This window comes from Eublepharis macularius, chromosome 11 (assembly GCF_028583425.1).
Source record: "Eublepharis macularius isolate TG4126 chromosome 11, MPM_Emac_v1.0, whole genome shotgun sequence".
Taxonomy (NCBI): Eukaryota; Metazoa; Chordata; class Lepidosauria; order Squamata; family Eublepharidae; genus Eublepharis; species Eublepharis macularius.
The window spans coordinates 11,468,329-11,490,857 of record NC_072800.1 but is presented as its reverse complement, the minus strand read 5'-3'; the positions used below and the strand labels follow the sequence as shown (position 1 = coordinate 11,490,857).

General features: G+C 46.0%; 1 protein-coding gene across 3 annotated transcripts in view; it reads right to left on the bottom strand.

Moving 5' to 3' along the window:
- COL15A1 (collagen type XV alpha 1 chain) overlaps positions 1 to 22,529 on the bottom strand; it is a 265,292-nt gene that overhangs the window by 66,835 nt on the left and 175,928 nt on the right. For all 3 annotated transcript variants that reach the window (XM_054990908.1, XM_054990909.1, XM_054990910.1), the window contains 3 exons: positions 10,583 to 10,645; positions 9,407 to 9,442; positions 9,227 to 9,310 (listed from right to left, as the gene is read on the bottom strand). In XM_054990908.1, the coding sequence (XP_054846883.1) occupies positions 9,227 to 9,310; positions 9,407 to 9,442; positions 10,583 to 10,645 (183 nt within the window). The remainder of the gene's footprint in view (positions 1 to 9,226; positions 9,311 to 9,406; positions 9,443 to 10,582; positions 10,646 to 22,529) is intronic.

Here is a 22,529-nt window from a genome sequence, read left to right as displayed (position 1 = left end):
TCTGGAACACCGTTGTCTCACCAGAAGCATCGAGGTAGGGTGCAGCTCCTAACTTATTACAGCTAAAGCACAGAAACAGCAATGTGGAAGCACTCACTGTTCTTCTCTCCCTTTCCTCAAAACTGTATTGATTTTTCTTAAATTAGTCCAGCCATGGACTAGAAAAAATGTAGTGCACTGTTTTCTTAGAAAATGTAACCATACCAAGAAATATGAGGCACAGAGGAACAATTAAGAAAGGGAATAACAAAGATAACACAGACACAGACACAGACACACATCAGTCTATCTATTTATTTAGAATATTTCCATCCCACCTCACCAAAAAACTTGCCCAAGATGGCTAACAGGAACAAAACAATAAATACAACTAGTTAAAAATAATTAAAAGCACTGAACAAAATTCCACCAATGACATTCTTTGCCCTTCAAAAAGTGACATGCTGCAAATAGGAAACACTCCGTCAGACAGAAAGGTCTCATTGCCTGGGTGTGGTGTGCGTGATTATAAGCAGGGGACCTGTGAGGACTTACGGGAGAAGAAATCTCATTTCTCCTCTCTGATCCTTTCCTCGACATTATCTCTACTTTCCCTCCTCATCACAGGCCCCACAGCTTTCCCTCCCACCTGCCATTCTCAGTTTCCCCCTCTCAGCTCTTGCTTTCCCTCAGTCCCTCCTTTCACCACCACCCCTCATAAATTCTTGCCTTTCCCTTCTTCCTTCTCTCCTTCCATCAGCCAGCCTCCATCAGTTTGGAGAGCCAGTTTGGAGAGCCAGTTTGGTGTAGCGGCTAAGTGCGGCAGGACTCTAATCTGGACAACCGGGTTTGATTCCCCACTCCTCCCCTTGAAGCCAGCTGGGTGATCATGGGTCAGTCACAGCTCGCTCAGAGCTCTCTCAGCCCCACCCACCTCACAGGGTGATTGTCATGAGGATAAAAATAACACACTTTGTAAACTGCTCTGAGAGGGTGTTAAGTTGTCCTGAAGGGCGGTATATAAATCGAATGTTGTTGTTGTTGTTATCACCACCACCACCACCACCACCACCACCACCACTACATTTTTCTCTTCTTCTCTCAACCCTGGCTTGGCTTTCTCTTCCACTGTTTTCCTTCTTGCCTTTCTGCCCTCCTGCTATTTCCCTTCCCCCAACTTGTGAGAATATAAAACATGCTCTTAGAATAACCATACACACACGCACACTCACTTGTGGAAATGGGCAACAGAAGTCCTAATGTTTCATGCCAGAGATATGGTATATGTTGACCTAACCAAAGGAAATGGAATCCCAGCTTCAACTTGCCATTTAGTCATGGTGACAGAGAAGCCAAGATGGATCAGTTTTAGTTACTTTACTATTTATTTATTTTGGGAATTGCTATGCCACCTCTCCTAGAGAACCTATCCAAGAAATTAAAAATTGTAAATTAAAATCCAGCATTAATAAAAATCCAGCCAGAGAATCTCCCTTCTTGGTGCCTTAACCTCTTTATCCAATCTTTTGGTCAAATGCAGTCTTGAGGGAACGGGATGGAAATATTAAGCCTGCACCCCAAATTCTAAATTGATGGGAAAGAACCCCCCTGACCGTAGATGAATCTATACAACTGTTAGCCTGATTTGGAGTTCTGTGATAAGGCTCTTGTATCTAGGGCAATCCCTGCCCGGATACTCTGTCCTGAACTCATTCTTAGAAGAATGTCAAGGAACGCTTTGTAAGTATAGAGCTAGCTGGTGTCAGGTCCAATATATATCTTAACTATACTGACTCCATTTTCTAATGCTTTTAGTGTTTAAGTATTTTCTCCTCAGGTGCACCAGTTCCCAAGCAGCATTCCCACCAGAGGAGACTGTTTTGTCTAACACCGTTCCACCAGGCATTAGCCTTGAAGGAGAGCAGCTTCCCAGGACTGAAAGATGTTGTTTTGAGAACTGTGGGGGGAGGCTGTTCCAGATGGGTATTGTTACTCTGTATCCTATGCTTGCTCTTCATTGGTAACAATGATCATGTACCATCCTGAGTCTCCTATTCAGGACAGTGGACTATAATGGATCTTTTCTGCAATAAAGCTTCCTTTGCCAGACATTGGACTTATTCTTGCTTCTAAAGGGAATCTTGCAGAGAGTACCTTATTTAGCCACAGTCTGACATTTTGTTACCAATCATGTCTGAGTCGGGCCCAGCGGAATCCAAGGTTGTCCCGGACAGGGATCCTTTGTTTGATCCGTATGCGTCTCCCGACAATCAACCGGTGCAAACCCAAGACTCCCAGGAGCTGGGAGCAACCGGGAACGGAACCGGAGCCTCCACTTCTACCCTGCCTCTCATCGACTTCAGTACTCGGAACGAGACCGAAAGCAACCTCGGGGCAAGGCCGAAAGCAACCGCTCTCCCCTTGATCTCGGTACCCACCCCGTCGGAGTGGGGAGCCAGACCCCGAGAAACCAGAGAGCGCCGGGCAGGTGGACTCCATCCACGAGTCTCGATGGACGGGCGCCGAAGTCTAGAAACCGTCCCGGAACTAGATAGCAGCCAACCATGGCGATATTGGAACAGGACGTTTGAGCAGATGGAGGGGGACACGTCTCGCCGAGGCGCCCTGAGTTGGGATTATTCCGAACTTGCCCCGTGGAAGGAGCCAACGGAAGTCCCTGAACAAAGTTGGGAGCAGATACGAGGTCGCACCTATGCGGTAGATACCAGCATCTCGGCCGTGACGGGTATGGCCAAGGGAATTCTAGCCGCGAGGTCGCGAATAGTCCAAGGGGACCCTCCTCCGTGGGGCCCTTTCTCCCCGGTGAGTACAGCGAATGAAGGTTCCCTGAGCGAACAGCCAGGGCCAAGTCGTATACAACAATTAGAAGCTAAGCTGATGGATATGGAAGAAAGTTTGGCTCACGCCATTCATTTAATTTCCTCAATGGGGGCAGGGGAAAGACTGTCTCCTGAAGAGATGGCGATACAGATAGCTACCCTTCAAAGTGTCATCTCCTATCCGATGGAGGAAGTTCAGCAGCGGTCGTCGCCTACCGGCGAGGGGGGCACCTATCCTGGCGAATCGGGAGAACAACCCAAGGGACTTCCCACTCAGCGAGAAACTCCACCGAGAAGGGACCACCCGGTTGTGCCATCCGGTGAGACTCCCATCGAACCTCCTATCACGGGAGGGGATGTGCCGCCAGACGAGACCCCCGTTGAGAGGCCTACGGAAGGGGAGGAAAAGCCAAGTGATACACCGGTGATACCCCCCCATACTTCCCCTAAAACGGTCCGGCCGGACCAAGCGGGAGCTCCTGTGGCTCCATCAGGGGAGGGAGCCCCTGGTCAACCGCGCGAAACTGTTCCCGTCGGGCAACCTCCGGGAGATGGTCTACCAGCGCCAAAGGGCCAGCCGACGCTTCCCAGAACAACAACGCCTGGAGGGGCAAGCCCGCGCGGCCTTCCACCCATTCGGCCTTCGCCGCTGCGACCCCTTCCGCTTCGACCACAACTAACCCCGCCGCTGCAGCCGATACGTTTGCCACTGGAACAGCCCGTAAGACCACCTCCGAACCAACCGATGGGGCCTACACCACTACGACCCCACCAACCCACCCCTCAGCGGCCGATTATTACTCCGCCGCACCGACCTCAACCGCTACGGCCAGCACCTCCGGCATTGCCACCAGCCCAGCCGAGAGCACCACCGCCAGCCCAGCCGAGGCCGCCACCCCCGGCTCAACCGGTGATGCCACCGCCAGCACAACCGGGTCCCCCCATACCTCAAGTGCCATTGATGCTTCCGGCGGACTTCTACCCAGCACCGGCTCCGAGGCAAGACCTCCCAATGGGTTGGGTGAAACTGGACGCCACTTTTGATGGGGATCCCTCCAAACTGGGCTTTTTTCTAGTGCAAGTCGTGCAATTCTTCAACCGGTGGGGACACCTCTTCGGCAGCGAGGCCAGCCAAATTGAACATCTCGGCTCCCGCTTACAAGGGAAAGCAGCGGACTGGTACGTAGGACTATATAATATCGGGGCCCCAGAACTCGATACTCTCCAGGGGTTGGTAGATGCTATTAGAGCACAATATGAAGACCCCTTAGAGGAAACCAGGGCCCGAACAGAATTGCAGGCCATTAAGCAGGGCAGCATGGCAGCGAGAGACTATATCACGAAATTCCGACAATTGGCTGCCAAGTGCCCCAGGTGTGAGGAGTCCACAAAAATTATTCTGTTCAAACAAGGACTTAATCCGAGACTTTTGGACAGAGCCCTCATGCAAGACAATCCCCCTACGCTGTTAGGTTGGATTCAACTTGTTTGCGAAGTGGAGAATCGCATTTTAGAAGTCCGTTTGGTTGAGCAACAACAACAAACGGGACAAAGAAGACCATTGACCTTACAGAAGGGAGCTCGGGGAGCTGGCTACGCCACCCGTGGAGCGAGAGATGCTAGATGGCAACAAGGGCTGTGTTTGCAATGCGGACAGGCTGGTCACTTTGCAGCACAATGCCCCTACCGGCCTGTGCAAAGACCTCCGCTCCAATTACGGCGTCCAACCCTTGCTCCGTTCCCTACGCTCCAACGCCCGACTCCAGCTCCACGAGCAAACAGAGGCCGCGGCGCTTCCCAAAGGCCAGCCTCAGAAAGAGGGCTGGAAGCGGAAGAAGTTATGGAATACGATCCCGCTTCCCCATCTGCAGAAGTCAATCCAGAAAGTCCCCAGTCGGGAAACGAGATGGATCTGTCGTAAAAGGGCCCAAACGACAGATCCGCCCCAAGCCCGTCCCTGCACGGAACCGGCCACCTGGGTCCATTTTATTCATGCCAGTGACTTTAATCAACCCAGAGAGAAAAATGCACATTCGGGTGCAAGCTCTTATTGACTCGGGTTGCTCAAGAGATATCATAGCCCCAGCTCTAGTCAATGGACTAGTCTTACCAACTCGGGAATTACAAAATCCAGTAATTTTTGAACAAATGGATGGTACCAACATGAATCCGGTCACAACTGAAACCATCCCGGTGATCACAGGCATGGGACAACATTGGGAAAAGAGGTCCTTTGTCATCAGCTCTACGGCCAAGTACCCGTTAATTCTAGGCAGCAAATGGCTATGTGATCACAATCCCTACATAGACTGGGCTCAAGGATGTATTACCTTCAATCATGCCAACTGTAAACTTCACCGTTGGAATCAAAACTGGGGCGAGGACCCAACTTACAAAGAAAAGGCCCTCCTCACCCAAGAAGAAGTCAACCAAATACCCGAACCGTACTGGCCTTTCCTAAATGCTTTCTCGGAGGAGGAAGCTGATACTCTACCCCCGCACCGACGAACGGACTGTGCGGTGGAAATTTTACCCGGAGCCTCATTGCCTAAAGGACGACTCTATCCCATGAGTCTCCATGAACGTGAAGAGCTCCGGAAATTCATCGACACCAACCTCCAACGAGGGTTCATCCGCCCAGCCTCTAGCTCCCACGCCGCTCCAGTTCTCTTCGTGAAAAAGAAGGACGGGGGACTCAGACTGTGCACGGATTTCCGAGGACTAAATGCAGTGTCCACCAACAACGCCTATCCTATACCGCTCATCCGAGACCTTCTCAACGTCGTGGCCCAAGGTAAGATCTTTACGAAATTAGATCTAAAAGATGCTTACTTCCACGTTCGTATCAAGGCAGGGGATGAGTGGAAAACCGCGTTTAATACGCCCCTCGGACAATATGAATACTTAGTTATGCCTTTTGGATTGACGGGAGCCCCGTCTGTATTCATGTCCATGATAAACGAAGTTTTACATGAATTTTTGTACAAAGGGGTGGTGGTGTACCTTGATGATGTTTTAATTTATTCTGACACCGAGGAAGAACATGTTCAAATGGTACAAAAGGTCCTGGCCACCTTGATGAAAAATAAACTGCCCATCAAATTGTCCAAATGTGAATTCCATAAAACCGAACTCACTTACCTTGGGTATTGTATCTCACAAGAGGGGTTGAAAATGGATCCAGCCAAAATACAGGCGATCCAGGATTGGCAAACACCCACCACCCGCAAAGAACTGCAATCCTTCCTGGGTTTTGCCAACTTCTATAGAGACTTCATAGCAAATTTCGCCCAAATCACACTCCCCTTAACAGAATTGCTGAAAACCAAAGATAAAGGGGACCAAGCCAAAAAACCCTCTGCTAAACTACAATGGACCCCCGATTGCCAAACGGCCTTCGAATGCCTTAAAAAGCAATTTGTAACGGAACCCATCCTCTCCCACCCCAACGAACAGTCCCCCTTCATAGTACAGGTCGACGCCAGCGATACGGCGATAGGGGGGGTTTTGCTGCAAAAGGGGGAGGATGGGAAATTGCGGCCTTGTGCATTCTTGTCTAGAAAGTTCTCAGAGGCAGAAAGGAATTGGAATGTGTGGGAGAAGGAGGCCTTTGCAGTGAAAGCAGCTCTCACAAACTGGAGGCATTGGCTGGAGGGGGCGAGATACCCTTTTGAGGTCTGGACAGATCATAAAAATTTGGAGGCCCTCCGAAGCCCACGCAGACTGAATGCCAAGCAATTGCGGTGGGCGGAATTCTTTTCCAAGTTCAACTTCACCCTCAATTATCTCCCGGGCAAAACTAACTTTTTAGCGGACGCCCTGTCGCGCATGCCCCAACATAAGAGCAAACGGGCGGAGACTGTCGACACGGTCTTCTCACCTAAGCAACTTGGGGGCGTGGTGACTACTCGCAGCCGTGCTAAGCAGCCCCTCCCGGCCGACCAAGAATGGAAATCGAAACTTAAAACTGAAGTGGAGAAGGAGGGGGATAAAGCTCCGCGGAACAAACTAACCCAATCCCCACAGGGGGATTGGCTAGCTGGGAGCAAGTTTTATGTCCCGGACAGCCTTAAGCTGGAAGTCTTGCGGTGCTGTCATGATGCTCCCACTGCTGGACATTATGGGTATCTGAAAACTTTACACCTAGTTCAAAGACAATTCTGGTGGCCGGGCATGCGCAAAGACATTTCCCAATACGTTAGTTCCTGCCCTGTTTGCCTCAGCGCAAAGACCAGGAAAGGGAAACCTCCGGGTCTCCTGCAACCATTAGAAACGCCGAACAGGCCCTGGGAAGTAATCTCCATGGACTTTATCACTGATCTACCTCTTTCAAAAGGACATAATTGTATTTTAGTTGTGGTAGATCTGTTCTCCAAACAAGCCCATTTTATCCCCTGTACTGCTATACCCTCCGCTCGAAAGCTAGCGGATCTGTTTCTAAAACACATCGTAAAATTACATTCTTTTCCGTCCAAGGTGATTTCGGATCGCGGCGGACAGTTCGTTGCCAACTTCTGGCGGGAGCTTTTGAAAATGTTGAATATTGAACAAGGTATCAGTTCAAGCCACCACCCACAAACCGACGGGCAATCCGAAAAAACAAACCAAATATTAGAACAGTTCCTTCGTTGCTACATCAATTTCCAACAAGATAACTGGGTGGACCTTCTCCCTCTAGCCGAATTCTCCTATAACAACAGTGTACACGCTTCAACGGGAGAAGCCCCCTTCAAAATTGTATATGGGACTCACTTCAATCCCTTCCCATTGGACGCACCCCCTCTCCATTCCTCTAAATTGCCAGATGTATCCTCATGGTGGGGGGAGGCGGTGCAGCAATGGACTATCATTAAGAGACACCTCGAAAAAGCCAAACTGGATTACAAAAAGTACGCAGATCGCCATCGTGTGGCCGAATGGGAATTACAACCAGGAGACCATGTGTATATTTCCACAAAGAACCTAAAGCTAGCTCAGACAAGCCGCAAACTCGCTCTGAAATTCTTAGGACCTTTTCCTGTGCGCAAAGTAATAAATAAAGTGACTGTTGCTGTAACATTGCCCAAGAACCTTCGCCATGTGCATGATACGTTCCATGTCAGCCTTTTGAAGAAAGCTCCCATCGACAACAAGTGGCACATCAAAGCTCCACCCATTCCAACTTTAATTGACGACCAAATACACTATGAGGTACAACAAATTTTGGACTCTAAAATCAAGAGAAATCAGCTTTTTTACCTCATTAGATGGAAGGACTTTGATTCTGGTTACGATGAATGGGTGAACTCTGCACATGTTCATGCTCCTAGATTAACCAAAGCTTTTCATACTCGCTACCCATATAAACCAGGGGGGGATCTATTTTAAGGGGGGGCAGAAATGTCAGGTCCAATATATATCTTAACTATACTGACTCCATTTTCTAATGCTTTTAGTGTTTAAGTATTTTCTCCTCAGGTGCACCAGTTCCCAAGCAGCATTCCCACCAGAGGAGACTGTTTTGTCTAACACCGTTCCACCAGGCATTAGCCTTGAAGGAGAGCAGCTTCCCAGGACTGAAAGATGTTGTTTTGAGAACTGTGGGGGGAGGCTGTTCCAGATGGGTATTGTTACTCTGTATCCTATGCTTGCTCTTCATTGGTAACAATGATCATGTACCATCCTGAGTCTCCTATTCAGGACAGTGGACTATAATGGATCTTTTCTGCAATAAAGCTTCCTTTGCCAGACATTGGACTTATTCTTGCTTCTAAAGGGAATCTTGCAGAGAGTACCTTATTTAGCCACAGTCTGACAGCTGGCAGGACACCTTTTTTGAATCCTGTCCTTAGTATTCTGCCTATAACACTCTCCCGATTTGTTCCCAGTTATCTGGGCTTTGGGGGATTCTTTTACTAAAGATCTTTGGGTGTTTAATTGTTTGGGTGAAAATCTCACTCAGGCTGCTGCCGTAGGTGGATCAGTGCCTCAGTGCTATAACAAATTACAGGTGGAATCCAAGGCTTTCCTGAGGCAGCTCAGGAGATGGACCCAATCTCCACAGGCAAGGCAGCTGAGGGCCCCGGGTCAAGGTCCTCGCTGGGCCACAGGTTCAACCATCCCCTTCCAGCATCCAGCCCCGGTTCCAGCAACTGAGCTTGGGCCTGAATGAGATTTTAGCCTCTGGCACCTCATCCCACTTTCCGCACAAGGCAATGTTCTCCGGTGACTGGCATGACATAGACCCAACAACCAGCTTGAGGATTTCTGACACGCTTTCAGAATTTGGGGACTTCACTAAATTTGTAAGCAATTGTTTGATCCAGATTCCACAATGGGCAAATTTGGGTGGCAAATGTAAAATAAATGCGGTGATGAAGATGCAAAAGAGTAAAAACATCCTTAGCCTTATCCAAAATGATACTTACCCTTGGAATGGCTATAATGGGCCCTGGCGGCCCAGGGGGCCCTGGCGGCCCCACCACACTCACGCCCGGCTCTCCTGGTTCACCCTACATCAAGAGAATAACGTCTTTTGTTTACAAGGCTGCTTACGTCACTGAGATCCAGACGGGCCTTGAACTGCAGAAAATGCCGTTTCCTCTTACCTTGGGTCCTGGGTCACCTTTTTCTCCTTTAGATCCCTGAATTTAATTTAAAAGCTAGCATTAATTGTAGACAAGGATGATAATGGTTATGACGATGATAATATCAACAATAATATGGCTTGCACATGCCGAAAGGCAGGGCTTTTTTTCTGGGGAAAGAGGTGGTGGAACTCAGGGGGTGGCCCTCAGAGAAAATGGTCACATGGCTGGTGGCCCCGCCCCCTGATCTCCAGGCAGAGGGGAGTTGAGATTTCCCTCCGCGCCCCCGAGCAGCACGGAGGGCAACCTCAACTCCCCTCTGTCTGGAGATCAGGGGGCGGGGCCACCAGCCATGTGACCATTTTCAAGAGGTTCCGGAACTCCGTTCCCCCGCATTCCCCCTGAAAAAAAGCCCTGCCGAAAGGTCTTCCTTCCAGGATGGTAGGCTGAAATTTTTGACTGCCCAATAATTTTTTGCTCCTCCTGAACAAGGTCCCACTCCTATGGGCCTCAGCCTCGCATTGCAGATGGCAAGCCGGTGTGCGTCAGCAACACCGATGCCACTGGGCGACTTCATTCTGAGCACCAGTTATAAACAATGAAATAGGACTCTGTCATTCAGACATGACAAAGCCATCAATTCCTTTGCTTTAAAAATAAAGGGGGCAGGGTGCCTGTTTGTCTTCCTTAAGCATTGTTGTAGTGGCTGAGAGATACAATAAGAAAAAAAACCCTCACCCATTGTTCTCAGGCACCTTTAGATTGCAATTTAATCTGGAATTTATACAGAAGTGGGCTTCTCAACTAGGGCTTTTGTATGTAATGGTAATTTGCATGTACAGTACATCCTGCTACAAAACATGCTTGCACATTTATTTGTTGTGTGTGTCACTGGCCTTATCTTACCACTGACAACTTCACATAAATTTTCAGGAAAGGGGTCTCCATGTTTTAGAATGATTTCCTTGCCAGTGTCCAGGTGGTGGCTGGAGATCTCCTGCAATTACAACTTATCTCCAGGCCACAGAGATCAGATCTCCTGGAGAAAAGGGCAGCTTTGGATGGAGGACTCTTTGGCATTATGTCCTGCTGAGGCCCCTCCCCTCCCCAAATCTTGCCCTCTCCGGGCTCCTCCCAAAAAATCTCCAGGAATTTCCCAACCTGGAGCTGGCAACCTTATTACAACAACATACTCACTGCATCTCCAGGGCGCCCGGCAACACCAGGAAATCCTGGCTTTCCTTCTAGGCCTTGTTCTCCCTATTGACATACCAAAAGTGGAGGGAGCATTTACCACACAGCTCTTCCAGCTGCATTTCGCAATCGTCACATTTCAGAGCACTCTTATATATGCTCCCAAGACATGTAATATATATACATCCCTGAGGCATTTTAGTTCTTCTTGTGGAATAGCATCCCAGTCCCCTCCAACTACCCACAATTTTCTATACTGGAGTCGATAATCTCACAGACATAAAGGCAAGTGTGGAGGAAGTGTGGAGGCAGCTGGTGTAAGGCAGTTCAGGCAATCCCTCCCCCCACCCCACCTCTTCCCTGCTGCAAAGTGCCCCTTTTCAGGGATGCTCTGCAATGGAAAAGGGACCGTTAGGGAGAGCGCGAAAATATTGGATAAAGATACATAAAGAGACGCGGAAGATTCTCAAACTCAGATTTGACTTAAATCCAAAAAACATGCTCTTAAACATCCTACCAACTAATGTTAGAAAAGAACAGGGAGATCTTTTCCATTACATGGTGACATCCAGGGCTTTTTTTCTGGGGAAAGAGGTGGTGGAACTCAGGGGGTTGCCCTCGGAGAAAATGGTCACATGGCTGGTGGTCCCGCCCCCTGATCTCCAGACAGAGGGGAGTTGAGATTGCCCTGCGCGCCACTCAGCGGCGCGGAGGGCAATCTCAACTCCCCTCTGTCTGGTGATCAGGGGGCGGGGCCACCAGCCATGTGACCATTTTCAAGAGATGCCAGAACTCCATTCCACTGCATTCCAGCTGAAAAAAAGCCCTGGTGACATCAGCAAGAGTATTATACACAGCAGAATGGAATACGCAGCAGAATATATGTCCTGATGTGTCTGAGTGGATAAATAAGATTTATGAATATGCATCAACGGCCAAATTAACTACTTATCTATATAACAGACCGATAGCTGAATTTTAGGAAAAATGGAAGAATTTCTTTCTTTGACTACGTAGGCAGAAATCAACATTAATTAAGGTAGCATAAAGACAAGAAGATAAAACACAGGGAATAAAAAAAGCTGATATTACAATTTGTATAAGTAAAAGTAACTAAGGGGGGGAAGGATAGCTATTACACAATTACGTTTAGTTATGGCAAATTTCTATTTCTATTTTCATACCTTTTCTTTTTAAATAAAATTTCTATTAAAAAAAAAGAAAAGGGACCTTTAGGTCTTCATTACTCACAGCATTAATGTTCTAGGTAGAGCAGCCCAAAAAAAGGATCAATGAAACAAAGTAATGCAAAGGAATATGCAGCCTTGCACTTTATACAATTTATGAACAAAGAATAAGAAGTTTGAATATGATGAGGAAAAGGAAACCAGTGAAAAGAAAAATAAGGGGAACTGATGTGCAGTACAATTCGAAACAGAAATTTGAAGACAAGAAATGCTAGGCAAGCGAGAAAAGCACTACAATAATCAAGACCAAAAAGAACAGGAAAAGGAAGCCAATGTTTTAGCTGTGTCTACAGAAAGAAATGAAATATTCTTTTGAAATATTACAAAGCTGAACCTAGAAAGACTTCAGCTATTGATGTATTGTCGAAGGCTTTCACGGCCGGAGAACGATGGTTGTTGGGGGTTTTCCGGGCTGTATTGCCGTGGTCTTGGCATTGTAGTTCCTGACGTTTCGCCAGCAGCTGTGGCTGGCATCTTCAGAGGTGTAGCACCAAAAGACAGAGATCTCTCAGATCTCTGTCTTTTGGTGCTACACCTCTGAAGATGCCAGCCACAGCTGCTGGCGAAACGTCAGGAACTACAATGCCAAGACCACGGCAATACAGCCCGGAAAACCCCCAACAACCATCTATTGATGTATTGTCGAAGGCTTTCACGGCTGGAGAACGATGGTTGTTGGGGGTTTTCCGGGCTGTATTGCCGTGGTCTTGGCATTGTAGTTCCTGACGTTTGCAGTCACTTTGCAGTCACCCTCACCAGAATTCCTGTGGAAGACATCATTGCAAATGTAGAAGCTGCCATCCGTCATCTACCTGAAGAGGAAGCTGAGGAAATAAGAGGAGAGACAGCCAGGATTCTACGAAAGGCAAAGCTTCCCACCAGCAATATAACACGCAAGGAGAGAAATGCCATCAAGACCCTCAATGCAGATCCAGACATCATCATTCTACCAGCTGATAAAGGCAATGCTACAGTGATCATGAAAACGGAGGAATACAAAAAGAAGATTAAGGAACTCCTGGACCCCTCCACCTACAAAAAACTAAAACGAGATCCCACTTGCAAAATCACCAGGCTAACAAATGCGCTGATCAAGAATTCCTCACTACATCCCGACACGCACAGAAAACTATGCAAGACTGAAGCACAGCCACCTAGACTATATGGACTCCCCAAAATACATAAAGATTCAGTCCCACTCCGACCCATTGTGAGTGCCATTGGTTCACCGACATATGAATTAGCTAGACATCTGGCAGATCTCCTGCAGGACCACATCGGGAAAACCTCGTCTTACATCAAAGATTCAGCAGATTTCATCAACAAAATCAGTTCTCTGAAACTCAATCCACAAGACATACTTGTCAGTTTTGATGTTGTATCCCTGTTTACCAAGGTTCCAGTAAAAGACACTATTGCACTGATTAATCAGATTTTCCCAGAGGATGTAACAGCCTTATTCCATCATTGTCTGACAACCAGTTACTTCCAATGGGACAACGAATTCTATGAACAGATGGATGGGGTGGCCATGGGGAGCCCACTCAGCCCAGTTATAGCAAACTTCTACATGGAACATTTTGAAAAAACAGCTCTAGAATCAGCACCCCACAAACCCAGTGTATGGTTCCGGTTTGTGGATGATACATTCATCATTTGGAGCCATGGGGAGGAAGAATTGAGGGAGTTTTTGAATCATCTCAACAACATCCACCTGAACATACAATTCACAATGGAGAAAGAAAGTGAGGGAAAACTCTCATTCCTGGATACCTTGGTCATCCGCAAAGCAAACTTTCAGTTAGGTCACAAGGTCTACAGGAAACCAACTCACACTGATCGGTACTTACACAAAAACTCCAATCACCACCCCCGACAGAAAAGAGGCATAATGAAAACATTAGTGGATCGTGCAAGACGGATATGTGAGCCACGCTTTCTCAATGAGGAAATTAATCATCTAAACCACGCACTTCAGGCAAATGGCTACTCCAGAAATGAAATCCGAAGAGCAATCAAACCCAGGATGAATCAAACAACCAAGGAAAAACAGTCACCTACAGGAAAAGTGTTTTTGCCATATATCAAAGGAATTACTGATCAGATGGGAAAGCTTATGGAAAAGCATAACCTTCAAGCAGTATTCAGACCCACCCGAAAAATACAACAGATGCTACGATCAGCAAAAGACAGCAGAGACCCCCTCACCTCTGCAGGAGTATACCGTATACCCTGCAGCTGTGGACAAGTTTACATCGGGACCACAAAGCGTAGCATCCAGACAAGAATAAAAGAACATGAAAGACACTGCAGACTTGGACAGCCTGAAAAATCAGCAGTGGCTGAACATAGCCTAACTCAAACAGGGCACAGTATCTTATTCCAGGACACCAAAATACTGGACAACACTTCCAACTACTTTGTCAGACTGCACAGGGAAGCCATTGAAATTCACAAGCATAAGCAAAACTTCAACAGGAAAGAAGAAACCTTAAGAATGAACAGAGCATGGGCTCCAGTTCTGAAAAACACCAGGCCAACAAAACACTCCACACCCGACAATAGCCCTGCAGAGAAGATTAGCACATCAAGCACCAATCCATATGCAAAAGAACCTCCTCAGGTTACAGTGAAGCCTCCCGCCATTAGCATTCCACACCCTGGGAAACTCTTACAGAATGACTCAGCTCAACCCCACCCCTCCTGAGTAGATACAAATGACCTACATCTTTTCCACACTGTGACACTGAGAGATCTCTGTCTTTTGGTGCTACACCTCTGAAGATGCCAGCCACAGCTGCTGGCGAAACGTCAGGAACTACAATGCCAAGACCACGGCAATACAGCCCGGAAAACCCCCAACAACCAACTTCAGCTATTGCTTGAATAGAGACAGTTTGGTGTAGTGGTTAAGAAGAGCGTGGGACTCTAATCTGGAGAACCGGGGTTGATTCCCCACTCCTCCGCTTGAAGCCAGCTGGGGGAACTTGGGATAGTCACAGCTTCTCGGAGCTCTCTCAGCCCCACCCACCTCACAGGGGGATTGTTGTTGTGGGGATAATGATAGCATGCATTGTAAACCACTCTGAGTGGGTGTTAAGTCATCCTGAAGGGTGGTATATAAATCGAATGTTGTTGTTATGAATGAAAGAAAATCAGTCCTGGGATAGGAACCTGGGTAAGAAGAAAATTGTCAGGGACAACAAAGCAGGAGGATTACGGAGTCATCACACAAATTCATTTGGGGAAAGATTAACAGTGAAAGGACTTCCAAGAGGAAACAGAGGAGAGACTTGATGAGAAGATGTTGGCAAGAGAAGTGGCAGAAAGACCAGGGGAGACAAAAATTAAGTGTAAATCATTGACATAAAAGTGGCAATTGATACTACAAGAACTAATAAAAGACCCCAATAAATACAGAGTGAACAGTCCTGAAGAGCCCCAACTGACAGCAATCAGCTAGGAAGCAGTGTCTTGAGCAGAAATACTAAAACCACAACCAGGGATAAGCATGAAACAAAATTATTTATTTTATTTAAAACATTTGTCGGCCGCTTTTCTACCTCGTGGTACTCAAGGCAGCTTACAATGTAAAGAGCTCAACAAACACAAAAATACATTAAAAAACTACTATTTAAAACTAACCATAAATAGAAAAATGAATTAATCAAATGCCGTCTTGAATAAAACTGTCCTTAGCTGCCTCCTAAAGATTGAGTAGCTTTCACTGGTGAATCCCAAACCACTATTAGTGACAATATTGACAACATTCTAGGAAGTTCACTCACTGCATAGCTCATCAGACATTCGAACTATGTACAACAGATGGAATTCCTTTCAAAGCGCACCGAACTGCATTTTGTTTTCTAAATTACAGTAAGCAGAAGCTGTTCTATGACAGACGCATTCATTAATTATGAGGCTGTGATTAACCACTGCATCCTTTTAAATTCTTCATTGGCATAACTCCACTTAGTTAATAGATAAATCAAGCACTTCTAAAACAGGAATACCATCACTCACTTTTCCAACAAGGCATGCAGAAAAAAACAGGGCTTTTTTTCTGGAAAGAGAGGTGGTGGAACTCGTGGGTTGCCGTTGGAGAAAATGGTCACATGGCTGGTGGCCCCGCCCCCTGATCTCCAGACAGAGGGGAGTTGAGATTGCCCTCCGTGCCGCTCAGGTCAGGTTTCTGGGAGTGGTGTAGTAGGGCTCTTGACTTGGATGATGGCTGGAGGAGAGCCTGCTGGCCCCCACAAACAGCCAACCATGAACATGTTCGTGAACAGGGCCATGTTCGTGGTTGTTCATGAGTCCCTGTTCGTGGATGGCAATGAACAACGAACATCATGTTTGGGTTTTTTTCTGTTCGTGCCCATCTCTAGTCGTGCCAGGGGTCAGTTTGATAAAAATTGGCCCCAAATACTAGATTGGGGGCTGATTTTTACCAAATTGGACCCTTGTGCAACCTGTCACTTCCATATTGCACTGGGAATAATGTCATTCCCAGAATGATGCAGAAGTGTTCCAGAACATGTACTCACTGGGCATGCGTGCAAGGTAGATGTCCCCTGTCATGCCCCCTGCATCCTCCCCATCCTCCCTTTGAGCCCCAGGGGGACCTGGCAACCCTAAACTACCTACTGAGGATGGCAGGTTTGCCTCCCTCACCTTTATCCTTAAAGCCTAGAGCAGGGAAGGACCTGTATTGTTCACACCCACACTCTGAGCCAGGGTGGGGCTTGCCAGGGGGATAAAAGAGGCCCAGGGGAAGGTATTCCCTATCTTGCAAAAGATACAAGGTCAACAGTTTGCCGTCTGAGATTTATACATGGCAGAGCCTGGGTTTCATAAACTGTAGTACTCAACCTGCTAGCATTCTTCTAGGCTCCAGAAGAACAACAAGCTCCCTGAATAACTGCCACCTAAAAGAGCTCCAGAAAAGAGCTCAGTTGTTCTTCTTAGCAGTCCCAGAGAAGACCAACAGTTACTCCAGGTGGAATATTTCCCTTGCCCACACAGGTTGTCAAACCCATGGCCTCAGGAAAGAGGATTTGCAAGGGAGAATCAACAGCGGGAAGGGTGTGCCCAACCCTTCCTTTGACAGTTAATTCTCCTCTACAATGAATTTCCCACAACTCTCTCCCCTTAAAATGGCTCGGCTTATTTCTGGCCTCTGAGCCAGGCGGTGGAGAAAACTAGCTTGAAGGGAGAAGTTGCAGGGGAGACTCGGACAAGGGAAGGTTTAAGTAACCTTTCGCTCACCAATTCAGCCCTCTCATGATACAAACCACATGCACACCCATTGGCATGGGAGCTGCTGTAGCACAGTGGTTAAGTGGTTCAGCTGCAAATCAGCACTCTACTGGTTCAAATCCCAGTACTGCCATGAGCTCAGTAGGTGGCCTTGGGTAAGCCACTCTACTCAGCCCCGGCTCCCCAGCTGTATTGTGGGGATAATAATAACACTGAATTTGTTCATATTCTGAGTGAGGTACTAATCTGTTTAGAAGAGCGGTATATAAGCACACTAGGGATACCATTCTCCTGGTGGGGGCGGGGGATCCTCTGCTTTCACCCTCCACGCCCCCCCCCGCCACTGCTCACCTGGCCAGCAGGGAAGAAGGGCATGGGGATGGGCCTCCTGGGCACACTCCCGGGGGGGATGGGCCTCCTGGGCACACTCCCGGGGGGGAGCAACGACATCACTCCCAGGAGTGATGTCGTTGCGCCGTCCCAAATCAGCCTGTTGCAAATCAGCTCAAATCACAGGCGCTTCACGCACACAAGTGGCACACGCTAGAGCCTCAAGAAAGGTAAGTGCCAGGTCCCCAGCCTCCCACCAGGACTGTAAAGGGACTTGACAACCCTAAAGCACACTATTATTATTATTACTGTTATTATTTCTGCCCTCAGACCTTTTGTCAGCAAGTTCTTGGCTTCACTAGCAGAAACATGTAAGTGCTTTTCTAAAAGGTGACTGAGTATTTTAAGAGCTCATCAGAAAGACGAACCCTTTGAGATTCCCATGCCTAGGAGACTAAGACTAAGAAGGCATAGAGCCCATCAGCCTTAAGTGATATATACATATTAGGGGGCTTCCAAAACTGAGGTTGTACAACTCAGCTTTTTCATAAAGGAGGTCACAAAGGCCACACAAGTGCTTCTCTGTTTAGTTCCTCTCACCTACTCTGGGGACACTTCTTGTAGTCCATGAAAAATAAGGCCTTTGTTGGCGACTTCCGGCTTGGGATCCATGAAGGTCTAAAGCAGCTCTAAGAGCAGAGCTGACCGGGCTGCCGTTTCAGCGGCCGGCGGGGGCCAAAAAGCCCGCGGCCACCTATTCTCAGGCAGAGAATAGGCATAGAACGCTCAAGCACCTCAGGGCGCGTTGATCTCGGGTGAGGGGGGGTCCTGCGCAACGGACTCTCTCCCGACTCTTGAGGTCCCACCCTACGACAGGTCGGCTTAAATCTCTGCGGCAGTCCTGGGGCCAGTGCGGCTGGCATAAGACCTACATGCCCAAGCTTCAACAGGGGGAAAGAAGGTGGAAGAGATCTTGAGATTGAAGCAGTGATTACAACCCAGAAAGACGTTTGAAAAGGTAAAGATCACTATCTCTTGAAACGGGACGAAATACTTAAAGTAATGAAGCATTAAAGTGGACTTTTAAACTGCAACAGATTGATTATAACTAGAGGAAGACTCGGCAAGAAACAGATTAGAAAAAGGACTATTTTAAATGAAGTTAATAGAGAAATCGGATAATTGTTTTTCATACCTGCGGCTGTGGGGAGATAATGGACTGTGAGAAAGTTTCTACCATCGCGAGAGCTGCAGTGAGGAGACGGGAAACAGGAAGTACGTAACAGGGATAGAGCTGCGGGAGAGAGACGGCCCTCACTGGCAGACAGGAAGAAGGGAATCACCATTTTTGGAAAGGGAAGGGCATTGACTTCAGCAGAAGAGGAAGTAGGCCATATTGGATTACAAAAACTATTGAAAAACCATAGAGAAAAGACACCCGACATTTTGGACTCTTTAAGCGTCTTTTTTTCTTCATGAAACCGGGACATTTAAATTAAATTAAAAGGACATTAAGCCAGGTGCCACGGAGCTAAGGAAACGAGCAGATACGTGGGAGCGAGGCAAGTCAAGCCCCACGATGTCGAAGAAAGAGTGGCAAACGGCTATAGAAAATCTGGATAAAAGATTTTTGGAAATGTTAAAGGTCCAACAGGAGCTGGTAAAGGAAGTTAAAGAGGTTAAAGAGACAGTAAAAAATGAACTGGCAGAAGTGAAGAAGGGAATGGAAACAATACAAAGTGATGTGCAAGCAGCACAACAAAAAGTCAATGTAGTGGAGAAGGCGGTGGAGAACCTTTCAGATATGCAACGAACGGACATGAGGGTGATGAGGGGAAGAATGGCGGTTGCGGAGAGCAAGTATATGGAGAAGCAGCTGAGGTTTCGCGGCTTGCTGGAGGTAGAGGGAAAGACAGCCCAAGAACAAATTGTTGAGGTGTTAGCTGAATACCTGGGGAAGGAGGAGGCGGAAATTGTGGCTATTCTAGACGTGGTGTATCGCATAAATTCAAGATTTGCGACCCAGAGGAAACTACCAAGAGACGTAATTGTGCAATTTACGACCAGAAACATGAGAGAAATTATTGTGAGTAAGCAATTTCAAGACCCATTGGAGGTTGATGGCAAGACGGTTATTATTATGAAGGAGTTACCCAGATCGGTGTTGCTTGACCGGAAAAAATACAAAGCTTTAATCCAAATCTTGAAGGACATGAAAATAAGGTACAGATGGGAACTACCGGAAGGATTGTCATTTGAGTTTGGAGGACAGAAAAAGCGCATCAGATCTGAATTTGAAATGGAAAAGTTTATGAGGGACAATGAAAAGGACTTACCAGCAACAAGGCTATGAATATGGAGTGTAAAGTTATATCTTGGAATGTAAATGGACTTAATTCACCCAATAAGAGAAAAAGCATTTTCCACTGGCTATTAAAACAGAAATGTGATATTGTGTGCCTACAAGAGACTCATATTAGAAAACAGGATGTAAAATATCTTAAATTGAGCAAATTGGGCAATGATTTTGTAGCGGCCTCAAAAAAGAAAAAAAGGGGAGTGGCAGTATATATAGGAGAGGAGCTACAGCCAAAGTTAGTGATTAGAGATGTGGAAGCCAGATTTCTAGCAGTGGAATGTACATGGAATTTAAAGAAAGTGTTGGTGATTGGAATTTATGCACCTAATGGAGCAAAAGAGAGTTTTTTTGAGGATTTGAGGAAGCAATTAGATGAACTTTCTTATGACCAGATAATTCTTGCAGGAGACTTCAATGGAGTCACAAATTTGGAGCAGGATAAAAAATCAGCAACGGCACAAAAGAAAAGAGGATTATTACCAAAGACTTTTTTCGCATTAATGCAGCAGGAAACTTTGGAAGATGTATGGAGAATACAGAACCCCATAGGTAGACAATATACATTTTTCTCCGCAAGACATTCCACTCTATCACGAATTGATATGATCTGGGCCTCAAAAGATTTAGTGCTTTGGACTAAGGATGTAGAAATAATGCCTATGGTAGGCTGAGATCACAACCCAATCATGTGGAAGTTTGGAAAAAGAACTAAGAGGAAAGGATGGAGAATAAATGAGGACTTGTTACAAGAGGGAGAAAATATGGAGATGTTGAGAAGGGAAACTAAGTTCTTCATACAGTACAACATGAACCGAGAAGTACCAACCAACAAGGTATGGGATACATACAAAGCAGTAATTAGAGGTATACTGATGGACTTAAATGGAAGAGCTCGAAAGAAAAGAGAGGAGAAGAGACAGGAGATTATGGAAAAAATAAAAGCCAAAGAAATACAATTAAAGGAAAGACCAGGGGAAAAGAAAATTTACCAGGATATTAAAATCCTTCAAGAGCAGTTGATGGCAATGAATAATAAAGAACTGGAATGGAATCTTAAGAGATTGAACCAAAAGTCGTTTGAAGGTGCAAATAAACCTGGGAAATACCTGGCATGGCAACTGAAGAAGAGAAAGGAGAAAAAGACAATAAATAAAATATGAGAGGACAATAAAGTACATTTGGAACAGACTGCTATTAGTAGAGCTTTTTACAAATTTTATGCTAAATTGTATGACAAAAAAGAAGTGAATAAAGACTCAATAGTGGCATATTTGGGGAAAATGAAGCTTCCAGTAATTTCGGAAGATTGGAGAGACAAACTGAATAGTGAAGTAACAGAGGAGGAGATAAGAAAGGCAATTCAGATAACAAACTTGGGAAAGGCGCCAGGACCTGATGGACTTACAGCTAAATTTTATAAGGTAATGGTCAATGAACTGGTACCATTCCTAAAAGAAGTGATCAATGGTGTTTTGAGAGACCAAAGAACTCCAGATACTTGGAGTGAAGCTAATATATCATTGATCCCCAAAGAAGGACAAGACTTGACTAATGTTAAAAACTATAGGCCAATTTCCTTACTTAACAATGACTACAAGATCTTTGCGAAGATCCTGGCAGAAAGAGTAAAGGGGTGGTTATCCGAAGTTATTGGAGAAGAACAAGCTGGTTTTTTACCGAATAGGCAAATCAGAGACAATCTAAGGACAGTTATAAATGCTATTGAATATTACGACAAGCGTTGTGATAAGGAGGTTGGTTTCTTCTTTGTGGATGCTGAGAAAGCATTTGACAATTTGAACTGGGACTTTATGTTTGCCACCATGGAACAGCTACAAATGGGGGAAAGATTCATAAGAGCAGTGAAAGAAATTTACAGAGACCAGAGTGCAGCAATTGTGGTGAATGACGAGCTGACTAAAAAACTGACTATTGGCAAAGGCACAAGACAAGGTTGCCCGTTGTCTCCACTGTTGTTCATTTTAGTCTTGGAAATTTTGATGATACAGATTCGAGAAGACAATACAATCCGTGGAATAAAAATAAAAGACTTTTCCTATAAGGTCAGAGCATTTGCAGATGATATAATGTTAATTGTGGAAGATCCAATTGAAAACATGCCTAAGGTAATAGAAAAAATTAAAGAATTTGGAGATCTGGCAGGTTTCTATGTAAACAAAAAGAAATCAAAGATATTATGTAAAAATATGACTAAACAAAAACAACAGTTATTAACGGAAATTACAGACTGTGAAGTAACAAGTAAGGTGAAATATTTGGGAATTGAACTGACTGCAAAAAATATAGATCTATTCAAGAATAACTATGAGAAATTGTGGACTCAAATAGAGCAAGATTTGATTAAATGGAATAGATTGAATTTGTCATGGTTGGGAAGAATTGCAGTAGTTAAGATGAATGTGCTGCCAAGAGTGATGTTTTTGTTACAGACAATACCAATTATCCGGGACTCTAAACAATTCGAAAAATGGCAGAGGAAAATATCGGATTTTGTTTGGGCAGGCAGGAAGCCTAGGGTGAAAATGAAAGTATTACAGGATGCAAAAGAGAGAGGTGGAATGCAACTGCCCAATCTAAGACTTTACTATGATGCAATCTGCTTGGTGTGGCTGAATGATTGGATGACTCTGAAAAATCGTAAACTACTGGCCTTAGAGGGATATAAAAAAATATTTGGATGGCATGCATATTTGTGGTATGAAAAAGTAAAAGCAGACTCTATGTTTTTGCACCATTA